We start from the raw sequence: 19,738 nt of genomic DNA on the forward strand, positions 1-19,738 counted from the left end.
GCTATCTCTGAGGTCAAGCAACATCTCTTCCGCTTCGAAATGAAGGATCTGGGTCCATTACGGTATTTTCTTGGTATTGAGGTTGCTTCTTCTCCCAAGGGCTATTTTCTGTCTCAGGCTAAGTATGCTAATGAAGTCATTCATCGTGCTGGTCTTACTGATACTAAGGTTTCTGATACACCTACTGAGCTTAATGTGAAGCTTAACTCTACTAATGGTGTCCCTCTGGATGATCCCACTTTATATCGCGAGCTTGTGGGTTGTTTAGTTTATTTGACTGTTACTCGTCCTGACCTTGCTTATGCTGTTCATGTGGTTAGTCAGTTTGTTTCTGCTCCTCGCTTTACCCATTGGGCTGCTTTGGTTCGCGTTCTTCGCTATCGCAGGGGTACTATCTTTCAGGGCTTATTGTTGTCCTCTACTTCCTCTTTGGACTTGGTGGCCTATGCTGACTCTGATTGGGCTGGTGATATTACTGATCGTAAGTCTACGTCTGGTTTTTGTATGTTTCTTGGAGATTCATTAATCTCTTGAAAAAGCAAGAAACAATCAGTCGTTGCTCGCTCTACTGCCGAAGCTGAGTATCGTGCTATGGCTCATGCCACTGCTGAGATTGTTTGACTTCGTTGTCTCTTGTCTAATTTGGGTGTCTCTCAGTCTTTTCCAATCCCTCTCTACTGTGACAATCGCAGTGCTGTTCAGATTGCTCACAATATTGTCTTTCATGAGTGGACGAAACATATTGAGATTGATTGTCACTTTGTTCGCCAACATCTGCAGTCTGCCTCTATCTCGTTTCCTTTCATCCCTTCGGTTTTGCAACTTGCGGACTTCTTCACCAAGACTCACACTACCGCTCGGTTTCAGTTTCTTCTTAGCAAACTCTCAGTGTTTTCTGCTAAAACACCTTGAGTTTGAGCGGGGGTGTGAGAATATATTGTGTATTTCCTATTATTTTCCAAGTTAGGCATGATTGTGGTTGTACAAATTAGAGTCCTATTAGAGGTATGGTTGTGTTAGAGTCCTATTAGAGGCATAATTGTATTCTCCCTTTTGGTTTAGGATTTAGGGCTATATAATCTAAGGTCTGATTGTAATCATTCACACATTGAATATACAAGATACAGAAAAGCTTTCAGGAATCTTACACCGTGATGGTGGCTTTGGCTTGAGGTTAGGGTTTTGGTGATGATGTCTACGACATGGGGTTGGTTGTGTTGGGGTTTTAGTAGTGGGGGTTGGGGGGTATGGGGTGAGATGGAGGTGGTGGGTGCTGTGGGTCATGTTTGTGACAATGGCTGTGACAATTGAGTGTGGAAGGAAGAAGAGGTGTGGATGGAGGATGTTGTCTGTAGTAGTTGTTGTTGCTTTTTTTTTGAAGTATATGAGGGCACTGTGTTTTATATTTTCTGTTAGTGGGGTTAAGTTTTGTGGCCCATTAGAGGAGGTTTGTGTCATTTTTCCGTACTAGTGGAGCTGCGTGTATTTTATGCAATAGTCAAGGGAAGTCAGTGTAATTTGCCCTTATTTCTATTATGCTACCTGAACCTTTGATGATGTCTTGCGTTTGAGAGATTAAGAAATCACTTAAATTTTTTGAAATTCAGGTGGTCCTGAAGTCATGTTGGATTTTTAATGCAACTGCCCTCAGTTTGGTTCATTTGTTATTGTTGTTGACCAAAAGGTTGAGATAATGACATTAGCATTGATGCAGCACCTGAGATTTATTAGATTTCTAATCGGAACCTTCCTTCTTTTATTCATGTGTTCAGCCCTATGCAACAAGTCTGTTTTACAGTACAACTCGGACAAGGGGAACTATGAAAAAATGGGGGAGTCAACTGAAGTAGCCCTTCGTGTATTGGCAGAGAAGGTTTTGCAGTCAATTGTTGCTTTGTTTCAATTTTCTCCTGTCTATCATCAGCTTACTTGCTGTTAATTTGACTGTGAATTCATGTCACCGTTGTTTCCAGGTTGGTCTTCCTGGCTTTGATTCATACCTTCTGCTCTGAATATGCTGAGCAAGCATGAACGAGCTTCTTACTGCAATCATTACTGGGAAGACCAATTTAAAAAGGTTTGCTTCTACATATGGTAGCTGTTTGATTTTTTATTTGCTGAGTATGATGTACCCCGAATTCTAAGGAATCTAATGTTTGCAACACTTATAATGATTGTTGATGTGTGGCCAGTATGATAGACTATTGGCAACTTGGCTTAGCGTGCTCCCTTTCCAGTTTTTGCAGTGATTTTCCTCCCTTTTTCCCTGTTATTTGTGTGTTTGTTTGAAGAAATTTAATGTATAAAGAGAAATAGAGAATTGTATTATTGATTGATTGAATATTGATATACTGTCTATTACAAATAGTTCCTTATATAGATGTAGGTGTAGTGGATGGTGATAGTGGTGTAGTGGGTTAGGTTTAGTGGAGTAGGTGAGGTGGTAGTGGTGTAGTGAGTTAGGTTTAGTGGAGTAATGTATAAAGAGAAATAGAGAATTGTGTTATTGATTGATTGAATATTGATATACTGTCTATTACAAATGGTTCCTTATATAGATGTAGGTGTAGTGGATGGTGTGTAGTGGATGGTGATAGTGGTGTAGTGGGTTAGGTTTAGTGGAGTAGGTGAGGTGGTAGTGGTGTAGTGAGTTAGGTTTGGTGGAGTAGGTGAGGTGGTAGTGGTGGTAGGTGATGGTAAATTCTAACAGCCCCCCGCAAACTCAAGGAGGATAGAAACTAACCAACTTGAGTTTGAAGACAGGAACAAAACAAGAAAATACATAAAAAAAAGGAGAGGAGACACTGTATGGTCGTGTCAGACCGTTGGTGAAGACACTGTATGGTGGTGTCATAACGTTGTAGAGGACACTGTATGGTGGTGTCAAACCGATGTAGAAGACAGTTTATGGGGTCATGTCGGACCGTTGTAGCAGACAATGTTCTGACAGTTGTTGTGACAGTTTACAGAGTCTTGCTGGACCCTTGTAGAAACTAACCAGAATCAATGTCGGGACAGTTTACAGAGTCTTGTCGGACCCATAAAGGAGCTAACCGGAATCAATGTCGGGACAGTTTACAGAGTCTTGTCGGACCCATGAAGGAGCTAATCGGAATCAATGTCGGGACAGTTTACAGAGTCTTGTCGGACCCTTAAAAAGTCGCACCCTCAAAAGGTGTGCCCAATCTTTCAAAAGGCGTGCCATCAAAAGGCGTGCCCAATCCATAAAAAGTAGTGCCATCCAAAGGCGAGCCCAAGTCATAAAAAGATGTGCCGGACATGATGGCGAGGCACGTGAGTGCCTTGGCTGGCGCGCCCGTTTGTCGTCTGGCGTCAAGTGGCGCGCGATGCGCGTGGCTGCCTCGGCTATTTAACCAAGGTTGATGCTGAGGCAGAGGCAGACAAAAAACTTCTGAAAATCCTCTGAAAAAACTCTTCGTTTGCTGAGAGAAACTCGGTAATACTCTGTAACCAACCCGTCTCTGAAACACTCAGCAACATGGCCTCTTCTTCCCGTCCAGCTACCCAGAATATGGCCTCCTCGTCCCGTGGTCTGCTCACGCTCTTTCCAGAGCTGAATGAGTCCACAAGAGAAATAACTGGTGCGGTGGCCAGTGAACCTCAACCAAACACCTCTGGTTTTGCTCCGTTGAACTTTCCGATGCGGTCGGTGGAGCAAAAAATGGCGGTGCAAACTGATATTGAGGCCAATCAGTATACTTTGAAGTCATGTGTGGAAACCATGACTGCGGTCACAAACTTGTCGCACCGGCTGCAGAGCAGGACAAATGAGGTGCAACAGTTAAACTCCCAGCTGGCTCTGCTCCAACGCATGTATAAGGATGCGCGAGCAGAGATAAGTGTGCTAAAGGCAGAAAACAAGGAGCTGAAGCGGAAGGCCACCGTGATGTTCCGATTTGGAGGGCCGCCATATGCTGCAGTGGAAGAGTATGAGGGAGTCAACGTGCTTGGTGGACAAGGAAGTACTGAGACCGGACTGGCACGGGACACCCAAGATAAAAGTAAGAAGAAGAGACCTGCAGTAGAGTAGAGAAGAAAAATCCCACTGTGGGTGTTGGGTGTGTTATGGTGGTTTTTTTTTTTTTTTTTTTTCGTGTAAAATTATGATCGGGATTGATCCTGACATGAATAAAATTAGTGTGTTTGGCAAACTCGAATGGTAGGTGTGGTAAGGCAGAAAAATCAACTGGAATGAATTTTTTTTTTTTTTTTTTTTTTTTTTTTGTGAAAATAATAATAATAATAATAATAATAATAATATTAATATGGAAATCATGGAGTGGGCGGTGGTACAAAAATATTGTGTAGAAAAAGAGGGAGATGGTGGAAAAGAGAGGCCACTCATGTTATTAAAATAAATTAAGGAATTAAAAAAAGTGGTATTAGTTGGCGAAATAAATATATATATGAAAAAAAAGGAAAAGGATGAGAGCATTGGCGGAGGGACAGGCCCATGTGGCTGGCATGAAGTTGGGTCCATTGTGTTTTCATCATAAGAAGTGAGTGGGTGATAAAATAAAAGAAAAGAAAAGAAAATAAAAAGAAAGTTGGGTGGTGGAAAATTATTGTTTAGACAGAGAGAAGGCATGTGAGGTGTAAAGTGGAGGACTAACAAGAAGCACTCCTTTAGGGATACGAGCCCCAACTGCAGTGAACCTCTCAGGCTTCTTCAGAAACTCCACCACCTCCATGAAATCTTGCTTTGCTTCATCTCCACCAGCAACATCATCAAATGTCACTCCAGTATTAGGTTCCATCTGAAACTTGGCTTTTGACTGACCAAAGGCAAGAGGAAATCCAGGTCCACCAGGACCTCCTATTCCTCCAGATGACCGCCTTGAGAGAAGGAACAGACCCCCAATTAAGATTGGTGGGAAGGCCAAATTTCCAATTAAGTTGAACAATAGAGAACCTGAGTCCTCTTGAGCATTGTGCGCAGCAAAGTCAATGTTCTTCTCCCTGAACTTCTGAAGGAGCTCCTGGCTGAGTCCAGGGAGTTGGACCCAAACTCGTTGCACCCGATTCCCCAATTCTGGAGAAACAGCCTCAACAATAGCTATGGTTCCATTCTCAAATAAATCTACCTTTTTCACTCTGTCCTTGTCCAAGTACTCCAAGAACCTAGAATAAGACATCCTGGAGGAAGAAAACCCTTGGTCATCAGCATATGCATTCCCACCACCAAGTAAGGCAGGTACACTAAGTCCTGCATTTCCGAGTAACAACTTCAAAAAACCTCTTCTTCCTTCATGGTGCCTTTGGTCCAGAGATGCTGTTACATAATTTCTTTTTAATAACTTACCCAATGACAGAAGGCTAGAGGAAGAAAAAAGGCGCCTGCCATAGATCTCTTTGCCCAAACTTGGTTTAGTACTATGGGTAGATAAACCACTTCCCACTAGGCAAGCTGATGATGCTGCCATCTACAGTATTATCACCTGGAACAAGGTGCACAATAAAGAAGCAGATTATGAAGAAGTAGCAGCTTGAATCAGATGATTTGTTAACTGTGGCGGTGGATAAGGGCAAATATGAAATGGGTGGGGGTGTGGAGTAGCGCAGAGGAAAAACTGGGAGTGAAGGAGAGAGAAAGTTCTGCAGAGTTTTAATGGTACTACAATGCCAAATACCGAGCAAACTTTCCGCCTAAATTGGGCAACCTTCAGCGCAGGTGCGGCGCCGCCAGCGGGCAGCGAAGGCAAGGTTGCCGGCCGGCTGCCTGCCGGTGAGAAAACAAAATACGGGCCTAAATCTTATGGCTCTGATACCATGAAGAAATTTAATGTATAAAGAGAAATAGAGAATTGTATTATTGATTGATTGAATATTGATATACTGTCTATTACAAATGGTTCCTTATATAGATGTAGGTGTAGTGGATGGTGTGTAGTGGATGGTGATAGTGGTGTAGTGGGTTAGGTTTAGTGGAGTAGGTGAGGTGGTAGTGGTGTAGTGAGTTAGGTTTAGTGGAGTAGGTGAGGTGGTAGTGGTGGTAGGTGATGGTAAATTCTAACATTGTTTACGAAATGACAGCCAGTATTGATGAACTGGAAGCATAGACACTCCAACGGGGCACCTGTACACGTGTCTGACAAACTGTTGGACACACCTTAGGGTGTGTACCAATTTTTGTTGTGTTTATTTATTTATTTTCCCCTTTTTTTCCTGGTCTTGCAGAGGACATGTGTCCTTTTTTGACGTGGGGTGGACATGGCTGGCCAATAGAGAGGGAGAGGGAGAGGGAGAGGGAGAGGGAGAGGGAGAGAGAGAGAGAGAGAGAGAGAGAGAGAGGTCACTGGAAAGAAACTATTGCTGTATAAGCCTTCCGGCAAAGGTGGCTACAGGATAATCAACATTGTGGTTGTCAGTTTTAATGGAATTTAATTGTTATGTAAATGTTATGTTGATAAAATATTCATATTTTTCACATGGAAAATTAGAAGTATATTTTTTGCTGTGTTCTGGCCATGTATTGTCCTGCATTTCACGTGTCGGTGTTTTTGCATCGTATCGTATCCGTGTTGCGTGTTTGTGTCCGTGTCCATGTCGCCATCCTTAGATGATGCAGTTAGTATCCATTGGTTTTTTATTCTCCCTAATAATATTAGAAACTCTGGTGTTTGAACTGCATAGATAATAATAATTCTAAAATATTCAACAGTGAGAAAGATCATATTGTCATTCTTCCTTTCTTTGTATCATATGTTAACATTTTACATGTTTGAATGAGAGAAACTACATTTCAGTATACAATCATGGCAGTATAGTTGTTAGTCATCATTTGCCTTGTTATTTACAATATTGTCAACTTTCCAACTCTAGTTCGTACTGGTTGCTCTTGAATTGTTATTGTTATCAAATGTAACGGTTAATTTTTTTTCGTAGAGAAATGAAGAATGTGAGTTCGTTGTGTATGAGATTATGACAAGCTCTTGAGAAAAGTATACAATTTTGGTTTGATCTTTCATGTTTGTTTTCCTGTGGCATTGAGGCTGGACACAGGACACATATCAAGGCGATATGGACACACTTGACACGACAATTTTATTATTATTATTATTGTTATTATTATAAGAAATCAGGACAAAGACTCGGTAAGGATATGACAACAAATAAAATATATTTTAGGTGTGTAAATGAAAATAAAGCTTTTTCATCACTTTTTACAATTCAAATACATTTATATTTTATTATAACAAATAGTAAGAATTGTTTTCCCTATACCTACATATTTGAAAGGAAGTGTAAACAGAAGTCCGAATATCTATCTTAGAAAGCTTTATTTATAAACATAATTCGAAGTTTTGGACTTCAGAATTCCAAAAATTAAAAGAAGTTTAAAGCAGAAATAAATTGGTATAAATGTAATTTGTTTTTATTATATAATTGAGTAGCAAGTTTTTTTTGTTATGCAATATGTTTTATGTGTCTTTATGGCCATGTGTGTCCCATATGTTTCCAGTGTGTCCCGGTTCTAAAAAGTTCAAAAATAATAGGTTACTTTTGGTTGTGGTTCAGACATGGGTCAGGGAGTGTGTCATTGTGCATGTTAAGGATGCAGCTCAATATTGCAGAGATAGAGACTTCTAATTTTCTTTGTCAAAATTGGTACATACACTTTTATTTGCTAGAGTTGTAGTGATGTTCCAAAAGGTACTTGTTCGATTAAACATTTAGTGGTGCGTTGATTGATTCAATATCCATGAACCTAGAAAAGAAGGTTGAGAGTTGAATTGAACGTAAAACAAAAAATTCTTGGAGTTCTTGATTGGGATGTATTTCACACAGAACGGAATGAAGTCTCAATAAATGGATCTTGTAGATCTAGTGATAAACATTTGCGTCGCTTAAATTTTTGATAGCTCCTTGTCAAATCATGCTTGTGAATCTATACCCTGCAGGTCTCTCTTTTGGAATTTTCTCATGATCGGAAGATGATGACTGTCCTTTGTAGTCGCAAGCAGATGGAGATTATGTTTTCAAAAGGTGCTCCAGAGAGTATCATTTCTAGATGTACGAGTATCCTCTGCAATGATGATGGTTCCACTAGTCCACTAACTGCAAATATTCAAACTGAGTTAGAGTCCAGATTTCACAGGTTGGGTTTGCTTCCCTCTATATTCATACCAAGAACTTTTACCTATTTACATACACCAATACATCCACAAGCACATAGATATAGCTGTTTATATTTATATATATCATATGTATGCAATTATGTTTTTTGACTAGTATGGGTTTCAGCCTTACACAAAACAAGAAGGCAGGCTAAAAGGTACAAGGGTTACACAACTAATTACCCTCCCTTCTTTAAAATCTAATAGCAAGAAGACTCACAAAACTCTTAGTTGTTCCCAACAGTGAAGCATAGACACGGACATGGGACAAGGATACAACACGACACAAACACGTTGACATGGCAAATTCTACAAAAGTAGGACATGGGCACGGTTCGGACACGCCACAAATAATTATATCTTGATATTATATTATCTAGGAATATATTTATATTATATAGTTATATATGTGCGTAATATATACAAAATTAAATAATTACTTTATACCAAATAAATTTTGTATCTAATTCTCTTACATTTTTTATTTTTCATTTAATTTTATGTGAAACTTCTATAGGACATTTCTTAATAATTATACATTTCTTTAAGGGCATTATAAGATATTTTTGTGAAATTCTCAAACTTTGAATATCATGTGTTAGCAAATGTTCAAGAAGTGTTGGTCTCATGTTTATTTTCCAGTGATAGACATGGCCAAGAAGTGATGGACACATTACAAAATGATTGTTGGACACTTGTCCGTAGGCAGTGTTTTAAAAAGTTCTAGGCGCATCAAGGCGCCAAGGTCACCTGGAGCCTAAGCGTCGAGGTGCGAGGCAAGGTGCGCGCCTCACCAAAGCGAAGCGCAAGTTATAGAAGTTAAGCAAAATATTAATATAGCACAATTTTCAACATAAGTAAATATTTAATATGCATATTATTAATTTTTTTAATAAGAAGAGAAGAAGAAAAAAAATAATTAATTTTTAATATATATATATATTATTTTATTTATTTATTATATTTTTTAAATAATGTGTTTCAATTAATTTTTTTATTTTATTTTATATACATGTGTATTTTTTTTTATTACTATGTATAAGTATATATTATATTTTACATATTATCTATAAGTATATTATATATTATATAATAGGTATTGTATAATATTATATTATATATTTTATATTTGAATCAATTATATTTTATATATTATCTAATATCTATAAGTATATTATATATTATATATTATATAATAGGTATTATATAATATTATATATATATATGAATTAGGAAGATAAAGAGAGAGACAGAAGAGAGCGAGAGAGAGATCGCGATCGCGAGAGAGACAGAAGCGAGAGAGAAGACGACGAAAGAAGAGAAGAGAAGACGAAGCAGAAGAGAAGAACCAGAGAGAGAAGAGAAGAAGAGGAGAAGAGAGCAGAACCTACGTGGCGTGGTATGTACTCGTCGCGTCTTCTTCTTCTTCTTCTCCACTGGGGTTTTTTTTTTTTAATAATGTTTTTGCTCTTTTGACTCACGTTTTGAAAATTTTATACTGTAAATGTGATTTCATCCCATGTGGGTATCCACACAGAACGCTGAGGCGCTCGCCTTGCGCTTCGTAATAAGGCGCTCGCCTTATCGCCTAGGCAGCGCTTCCCCTATGTCGCCTCGCCTCACCAGGCTTGAGGCGCAAAGCTGTGCCTTGCCTTGCCTTGAGCTTAGGCGTGCGCCTAAGCGCGCTTTTCAAAACACTGTCTGTGGGGATGGCAATTTAAACCCAACCCGACGGGGACCCGACCCCGATTTAAGCGATTTTTTCCCAAAAAATATCCCCAACGGGACGGGGATGGTATTCGAAAATCAATCCCCGATCAATTTCGGGCCGGGGACGGGGATAAGTGTCCTAGCCCCGTACCCCGCCCGTCCCGTCCCTGTCCCCGTTCATCCCTGAAGCAAAATTACTATTGTACCCCTTTATATATATATAAACCAAAACACTTCTCTTTCTCTCTCAGTCTGTCTCAGCTCTCTCCCTCACTCACGTCTCTCATCTCTCTTTCCCTCACTGACTCAGATCTCTCTGAGTCTCACCACAACTTCTTTCATCTCTCTCTCCTTCACTTACTCAGATCTCTTTCATCTCTCTCATTTCTTATCAGCATCAACATCATCTAGATCCACCACCACCACCGATTTGAACAGATCGGTGAAGCCACTGATCTGAAGCCGCCACCACCACCACCGATCCCTCCATTGCCACCGATTTGAAGCCACGACCATGACCAGGACCGTGAAGCCACCGATCGATGTCTTGATCAACGGACAGTTTGTGAAGTGCCCTCTCTCTCTCTCTCTCTCTCTCTCTCTCTATACATATATATTTGTTATTGATTGATGTACAATTTTTTTTTTTTCCAAGTTGTTATCTATATTATATCTATTGTTGTTGATGAACAATATTATATCTGTTGTGTGTATGTGTGTTGAACAGATCTGTATACATACAGATTATTTTTTATTTATTTATTTTTTTTTTGTTCTTATGTTTGTATGTGTGTTGAACAGATTTGGCGAAGATTTTTCGGGGTCGGGGAAACCTGATTAGGGGACGGAGCGAGGGAGGTGAAGGGTTCCCCGTCGGGGATCGGGGCCGGGGCCGGGGATTTTGTTACTGTCGGGGATCGGGGACGGGGAGGGTCATCCCCGGCCCCGCCCCACCCCGCCCCGTTGCCATTTCTACTTGTTCGAAATTTAGATTTTTATTTTGAATTATGGAAACATAGAAAAGAGTGACCGCGTCTGACATGGAGAGTCTCCTTAGAATGTTCGTGCTTCTTAGACTCCCAACAATCCAATAATTGTAAGACCATAGCAGGCATCACTCAGTTCACACATTATTAGTGGGAGTCGAGGAAGCGGTGGGAGAGTGAGAGCATATAGAAGTCTCTAAGGTTGGGAGCACCTATATAGAAACATTTAATATATTAAATATATAAATATATTCTAACAATTATTTTTTTCTACATGATTGTAATATGTGTTAAATATGAATAAACATTAGAGATTGATGTCAACTACAAATTGTCTTTGTTAAGTATAAATAAATATTGTGTAAATAGAAAGTACTAGAATAAGGTTGAGTTGTTTTTCTTCTGTTTCTTTGAGATTTGTATGTTTGAGAGGTTCTATCTTATTTGGGAGCGAGTTTCGTCTTTGACAGAAGTGAATTTCTTACTTAATAGGCCGGAATTCAGTTTCTCACCAAAAATGCCAAACAACATGCTCCAATTGTGCAATTGTGTGAATTTATGGATATCAAGGCTATTAAACTTGACAAACCTAAAATATGTGGATCGTGTACATTATATCTATAATATTTCTTACCATTGCTTGCTTTAATTTTACATCAAATTTAAAAGAACCCTCTACATTCCTTGATTGATTTTTTATGTCAATTATAAGTTTATTGTACTGGTCAAATCATCTTAAGCTTCTCCATATTGAAGTTAGGAATGTTACATTTGGTTTAGCTTCCTTTTTCTAATACTACTTGTTTGAATGTACTTCACTTCTCTGAGATAAATTTGTAGAAGATATGAACACTTTTGCATATGCTCAAATGCTTGTAGAGTAGATGCCTCATAGCGTGAAAGTTTTATGGTGGGCACATTGAAGCAGATTTTTTAAGTTGTGCAGCTCATAGAAAAAATATGACAGTCTTGAGTCTGCAACACCAGAGATGGCAATGCAGGGCTGTGATGTTGTAGTTGTGATTACAGGTTTCAACTTTGAATTACTTCTGACTTCCATATCAAGGATTGTCTTCATATGTAGGTAGTGACTTCGAAAGCCTATCAAAAACCAAATAGAATCCATGAATGGGCAACCCTTACAACCCATGTTCAGAAAGTTAAAAAATTTCAAAAATAAGAAATCTAATTTATGGGCAAAATTATAAAAGTTTCTTACCTCCGTATAGGTAACCCTTATCTGATTATCTATCTATACTATTATATTAAGTGAAGGTTGGATTTGGTGTCCAAGCTTTTGCTTGCTTCTCCTTATGCCATGTGTCTCTCATTTCTCTATTTAAAACAAAAAAGTTACATAGAGATATGCACAAGACTTGAAACTTTGACCTTGACTTTAGGAAAGAAAGTCTTACCACTTAAGCAACACACATTGCAATATTAATTTCTTTGTTATTTATTTTTACTTTTACTTACTTGAAGTGCACAAGCATTGCATATGCTATCTGCTAATTCGATTACATTGTAAAGACCTAATATATATAGGCTTGAAACCCAAATTTAAAGTAGGAAACTAAATCATAACATTATTTGGAAACCTAATCTTTAGTAAAATGAGTAACTAATTAACTATCAATAAAAAATAAATATAAAATTACAAATAAATAAAATCTCCATGTTATGTTCCGCATCATTATGTGCATTCGACTTGAAATTAACCAATTTCCAAATTCTTTTGCTTATTTAATTTTTCCTTTTGTTGATATTATTATTTGTGTCATTCTCCCCTTGTTAAGGAAAAAAAAAGAAGAAAAAAAAAACATAAACAAAAACAAAGGTAGCATTTGGTTTAGTTTTAGAATCATGATTTGAGAATGGAGTTGTATTTTGAGTTTGTGAGTTGTTGAATCATGATTTGAAAACCGAAAATTTGTTTGGTTATGAGTTTTGAAAAGAGTTTTGAATTTTTGAAATGAGTTTTGAAATAAGAAAAGTTGTTTGGTTATGAATTTTGAAAAGAGTTTTTAAAACTTAATTAAAAAACTTATAACTCATAACCAAATACACAACTCGAAATTCTATTGAAATTTCTATTCAAAGCTCATAACCAAACTCTTTTTAAAATTCAACTCAAAAAAATAATTATTGAAAAAAATATATATATTTTAAAAATTCAAAAAATTTTGAAAATATTTTTTATTTATAATATTAAAAAATATATATTTAGCTAGTGCTTTAAAATTACTTTTGATTGTATATTTGATTGAAATTTTTTTAATTGTTTTGTTTAAAAATGTTTTTTTTATTTTTTAAAAATTACTGTGACAAATTAATTTTTATTTAATTTTTTTTGTTAATTTTAAATAAATGGCCAAATAATTTGTCATTTTGCTAAAAAAAATAATTTCTATATTTAAAAAATGGGAAATGCTAGAGAGCTCTAAATCTAGAGCTCTAATTTGAGCTCTAGTGATGTGTCCAAGCAAAAAAAAAAAAAAAAAAAAACAAGACAAGGCACAAACATCACATCAGAGTGGGTCCTACATTCCCATTAGAGCTATTAGAGCTCCTATATTAGAGCTCTAAAGCATTTTTGTTAAAAAATATCAAAAACAAATATTATTATTATTATTATTATTATTATTTTTTCAAATAACAGGAGGCAATTGCAAAAAAGAAAAAAAAGCACTGTTCCGGTCAACCGGCTGGACGTTCGAGAGGATGTCTAGGCAAACAACCGAGTAGACTCAAAAATTCAAAAACTCTCTGGTTACCAAACATGTTTTCAAATGTGTTTCGAAATGTGATTTTGAATCATATTTTGAAAACTATAATCAAACAGAGGGTTGGAATATGAGGGCGGAATCATGATTCCAGAATGGAACCAAACAGAGCCAAAAACTCAAACCATGACTTTTGAAGCACTAGAGTAAATGAATCCACAACTTTTGTGATTGCATTCATGGTAGGGTATTAAAATTACGAAGTTGAGACTACAATTTTATTAATTATTTATTTATTTTAAGTTTGGGATTGCAAGGAAGACAATGGTTGATTTTTCTTTACAATTGTATTACTGAATTTGTGGCATGACAAAATGAATCGTCAGTTTAGTTGTAGATAAACATCCTTGGATTGATTAGTACGTTGAAGAGCATTAAGATGCTCATTCACTTTGGTTTCCTTTGTCTTCATGATTCCTCCTTCAAATTCAATATTTGATTCCACCACACCTTAATCTGTTTTTCAAACAGAAGGTCTTCTCGTTACAATTTTAGCCTTTTCTTGGGTGAGTATGGGAGCAAGTTCATACTTGGATTCTCACAGGCATTGCACCTAGGATTAGAATTGCCAGGTTTGCATCACACATTTACCAAGAGAGCTAAATTCTCTTAAACTTGTTCTTTATTAAATTAAATTTTAATTACTGTCCATAGACTTTAGAGAACTCTTCCTAGTGGGATTTATCTACCTATTTGGAAACTAAGACTTTTGGCTTGTAAAACCTATTAAAAGCAAAAGAGACCCATGAATAAAATCGATTTACATAACTTGACCAATTGGGCGACCCCTGCAACCTGTCTAAAAATTTCGAAAGGTTACCAAATACTCCCAACTACAAACATAAAATATAAGGGTGTAATCGGTTTGGGGTGGTTGGTTTTTAGCCAAAATGATCACCGAACTAATTGTGTCGGTTGTGTTTACTAAGGAACCAAAGCTAACTGAAGAGGTGATAAACTGAACCTGTCATTTTGTATTCAGTTGGTCGTTTCGGTTTTGTAGTTTGTTGGTTTTTTTGATTAGCAAAAGAACTTACAAATAAAAAATTGGCCTACTCAACATTGATAAAAAACCTCCAAGTTAAACATTGTTTAATTCAATAAAATAGTAGTTTCTACATGCATTAAAACCACATTAGCTAAAAAAAAAGAGGTTAAACATAATTTGTTAGATCAATACAAAAAATTGCAAATCATTAAAAATCACATGGAGCTTCAAATTGCAAGAAATCTCTTTTCCCCTTCATCAGCTAGTGAAGTATAGTCTCAAATTTTTCAAAATGGGGGGCTCTGTTTGGAAGAGTTTTGAAAATGTATTTCTACCTCTTAATTTGTGCGTGATGTTTGGTTGCCGTTTTCAAAAATTAATTCTACATCCACTTTTGAAAACTCTATCAAAGGGGGGAAAATTTGGGCTAACTGATCGTCCTTCTGGATGTCCGGCCGGTTGACCGGTACAGTGATTTTTTTTTTTTTATATACAATTGGCACATGTTATTTTTTATATATAAATAAAAAAAAAATCATAATTTTTAAAATTTTTTTATGAGTTTTGAATAGAATTTTAAGTTGTGTGCTTGGTTATGGAGCTGTAAGTTTTTGTATCAAATATCATATGTTACATCAAAAATTTCCCACTCAATCCAAAACTCATTCTCCAAACAAATTTTCCACACTCAAATCATAATTTCAAAACTCACAAACTCAATATACAACTCTTATTCTCAAATCATATTTAGAAAACTCTACCTAACGCTACCCAAAATTGGAGACTAGGGATTTTAAAAAATTGGGCTTTTAAAATTAGGGCTTACAATTAAGGACTCAAAAATTAATAGATATAAGTAAAACAAGGGTTTTGAAATTACCTTAGGATGACAGAAATAATCATTCACTGGTGAGGAAGAGATGTCAATTGAGTCGGAGACATCGAGTAATTGATGTGAAATCTGAGATATCAATGAAGAAGATCAGTCGCTGGTGAAGGAGAGACCTTGAGTAGTCAAGGTGAGATTTGAGATGTAGATGCAGATGCAGATGTGAGATGTCTACAAAGAAAATAAGTCACTGGTGGGCAAGAGATGTTGAGCAGCCGTGGTGAGATTTGAGATAGAGATGGATTTGTGAGATGTTAATGGAGAAGAGGGAGAGTGACATTGAGAGAGAGGTTGGCTGGATACACTGCAAGACAGACAACCAGATGAGGCATCATCTTTCAACCGTAGTCTCTAAGAGTGAGACAGGGAAATAAGGACTGAGTTGAGGCTAAGTAGTGAAAGGGATGATTGGGTTAATGGTGCAAGGGTGGATGGTTGGGAATAACATAGACTGTGGGTTTTGGTCAGTTTTTGTTTTAAAAAAGCAAAAATGAACTGACTGGTCTGAGAATAGAACTTACCAAAACTAGATTTTTCGGTTGTCGTTTTATTTATTTATTTTTTATTTTTTGGGATAAAACTTCCAGTACTTATAAATTATCATATAGGAAACTAACTTTATTAAAATAATTATAAAATGAGACTTTACCAGGCCGGAAAAAACTGATTTTTACTTGGCTTGAATTGATCCCTAGTGAGTTAGAATTGAAACCAACCATTTTCCAATTTTTGCAGATTTTGACTTTTATTTTAACATGACATATGCATATAGTTCTAGCCTTTTATTGTAAATGCTGGTACTGTTTTATAGTGTTGTGTCCCCTCACTCATTTCTTTTTGTCTGCTTAATTAGTTACCTTTCAAATTAAAAGTGTGTTGAACCTTACTGATGGGATTCACCTAAAGTTTTTATTTTTATTTTTTTAAATTTTTTTTTTTAAATTACATTTCTCAATAGTTCGTTCTTGAAATGATTATAATCTTGGACACTTTTAAGTTGTGCTTGTGTTGTAATGGTACACTTGGGTCTTCTAGCTGTTAACTACTTCATTTTTTATTTTTTTATTCCACTTTTAACCCTTAATTTCATTTTGTGTTTTTTGTATGTGGCCTTAATGAATTGCAAAGTTTGTTCTTCGTGCCCTTTATATTTACTTTTGGCCTCACCTTTATTCTATGCAAGCGTATTACACAATTGAAAAAAGGTTATTCCTAATTGTTGCTACAGAAGACCTAACACTCGGCATAATTTTCTCAAAGTTGCTTGCTCAAAACGGTCAAACTTGACCTACAATCTCACGTTTGGCAGTCACAGCTTTAACCACTTCATCAAGCAATGGCCCCTAGCATATAGATGGAGTTTAACCTCAGTTTTGGGAAGGAATATTTTTTAAAACTAGATGTGTAATCTTTGATATCATGTGGCTCTGACAGACGTGGATTAAGTGAATCCTTTGTATTATTATTATTTTATTATTCATATTTTTCATGTATATAGTATATATTGAATATTCCATACCTTGTATATTTTTAAAGATTGAAATTTTAAATCAGACCAAAATCTGACATTAAGCTGAAGTTGGGAGGAATTAAAAAACTGAAACATTAAATTATGTTCAAAGGTGGAAGAGAATGACTCTTGATTGTATAAAGAGAAATCCAATCTGTATCTGTGACATGGATTATTGATATCAGGAGACAGTTAGATCCCACTGATTTGATTTTCGAATTTTGCTGGTTGTTCGTGTGCTATTCCATTGTAATAATCATGATGTTGGCCAAATACAGACAATGGTCCTCTGTTTGATTGGTTACTGGTTTGGTTTCTCACATAATATACTGGTACCTTTTATAATCATTGTCAATCCTTCTGCAATTTTTTATATCTGTTTGACTTGCGCATCATTTTACCTGTTTTTTTAGTCCTAATCAATAATACGAGTTTCTTAAGAGAAATATGGTTTTTTGGTTTTTTTTTTTTTTTTTTTTTGTTATATGGCTATTTCTTTGTTTCTTTTTTATTTTTATTTTTTGTTTTTATCCCTTGGCCTTATGTGTAGATATGAATTTTTTATTGATCAGTTTTGCAGGAAAGGAAGCCTTACGATGTCTTGCTCTAGCCTTGAAAAGGATGCCCATGGGTCATCAAACTGTGTCCTTCGACGATGAAAAGGACCTTACATTTGTTGGGTTGGTATGTTTTTTTTGGGTATAGTTTGTTGATTGGTATTGTTGGTGAGTCTTAGGCATCAAGATTCTTGCAACAAGTTTTGTGTGATTTTCCCGTCATCATTCGAGTAGGTTGTTACTACTTTCTACTAAAAGTGGTCATTTCTTCAATCAGACGAAAAGAACAAAAGAAGCAAAAATGAGTGATTTGCATGAATGCTTCATTAATTTAGGGGAAACTATCAATCAGTGGGAAGTGGGGCAAATATTTACGAAAGGTTGGGTGTTTTTATGGGGTGCAAATTTTATTGTGTTTGTTTTCACAAGAAATAGTTGTACCCCCATGTATTTGTAAATTTTTTTTGTCAACCCTGATTGGTAATTGCCCCGTTCATTTATTATTGAGACCCCATGAATGTGGCTACCCTTCACTATGAAGCATTGTACTTGTTTGCAAGTTGGCAAGCTTGGTAAACTGTTTTCATTGTACTTGTTAGCGAATTCATCAAATTTAGGTATCCGTGGAAATGTTCTAGATCTTTCCGCTATGGAGAAAAAAACGAGTGGTATATGTATATATGAGATTATGTCATAAATTTCTTAGTAAAAGTAGCATCAAGTGTGATATAAATTTGAGTAAGCTTACAAGTTACAATAACTATGTATCAGAAGCTCCTGCCACTTAGATGAGATCCAATTGAATATTTTTGAAAACCTAGCGTAATATCCATTAACTTCTATACTAAAAAAGTGCAGACACGAACACGTGATACGGTATGGACATGCCAACATAACAATTTTTAAAAAAATATAAGACACGATACTTGAGAAACACACAAATTTATGGTTTTCTATATTTATTTTATGTCATTTATAAATATTTCACTCAAATTTAATAAAAGTATATAACATACCTTGAATTCTAAAGTTTAAAGGAGAATGGATTAATAGGCATAAATTTATGTTGTTTTTCTTTTTCTTTTAAATTGAAAGTTATTTTGTTGAAACGTATAATGTGTTTCATATGTGCCTAAGCAATGAATGCGAGTCCCTCAAATGACTTTAGTCTAAAAAAATTATAAAAAATAACAGCACATGTTTGGACTTGTGTCTTTCACGTGTTAGGAAGTGTCCGGTCAGTGTTAGTATCTAACATGCCACCTTCTTAGAAGTGTCCATGCTTCTTAGCTTATATTTTTATTTATGTATGCAGAAACACACACATGGTAAATCATTTACTTGTATGTGGTGGTTGGTGGAAATTTCTTATTAATTCTCGCAACTACTTACCACAAGTCCATTAGTGGTTCTAAAAAGCATTCAGTTTGTAACGTAACGGTTGGTTTAAGGATGGCAGATTTGGATATTGACTGATTTTCCGGTGTGAACTGAAATCGCTCCTGAACCGGCTGGTTTCTGTTACAAACCAGTCCGTAATGGTTTTTCAACATATCTGAAATAAATTTTTTTTTTGAACCTTACTTTATTATGTATTTAAAACAATCATTTTAGTCATCCATTCAGCCATGTGGTGTGGAGAGTCGGACTAACCAATGATTGAGTACTTTCTGTTCATGGGTATAATTTATAAGGCTTATTTAAAGCTAGTGGGATGGCTGTTGCTTGAGTAACTAGCCGATGTGGGACTCTTGAGTGTACATTGTTAGATGTCACTTGATGTGGGATTGAAAGACAGGTTCTTACTCTCACAGGTTTTCATACTGTAGAGCTTCAATCGATGAAAAGGGGCCATTTTTTTTTTTATTAACATTAATTTTATTGGGTCATACAGTATGAAAAATATATTTTTAAATGTCCCAATATTTATTAAAAATATGACCAGTTAAGATTAAAGTCATCTGAAGATGTGTATTATTGAGTTTTAGGTGAGTTGCTGATCCCGGTATGTATAGCTGATACTCTCGATATCGTTACACCACGATCGTTACCGTTATGTGTCTCAATACTGCAATTTAGAACCATGCGTCCAGCATGCTATGGTTGGTAAGAGAAGAGAAGAAAAGGAAAGATTGAAAATCCCTTTGCAGTATGATAACATTAGGAAACTTGGCGTA

General features: G+C 36.3%; 1 protein-coding gene across 1 annotated transcript in view; it reads left to right on the plus strand.

Annotated features, from left to right (window-relative positions):
* Positions 1–19,738, plus strand: part of LOC114284713 (calcium-transporting ATPase 3, endoplasmic reticulum-type) — a 101,892-nt gene that overhangs the window by 45,610 nt on the left and 36,544 nt on the right. The window contains 5 exon segments of the mRNA XM_082903540.1: positions 1,756–1,873; positions 1,974–1,995; positions 1,998–2,077; positions 7,923–8,119; positions 17,577–17,688. Of these exon segments, the coding sequence (XP_082759666.1) occupies positions 1,756–1,873; positions 1,974–1,995; positions 1,998–2,077; positions 7,923–8,119; positions 17,577–17,688 (529 nt within the window).

The sequence above is a fragment of the Camellia sinensis genome, chromosome 13, assembly GCF_055761805.1.
Source record: "Camellia sinensis isolate YWXY chromosome 13, ASM5576180v1, whole genome shotgun sequence".
NCBI lineage: Eukaryota > Viridiplantae > Streptophyta > Magnoliopsida > Ericales > Theaceae > Camellia > Camellia sinensis.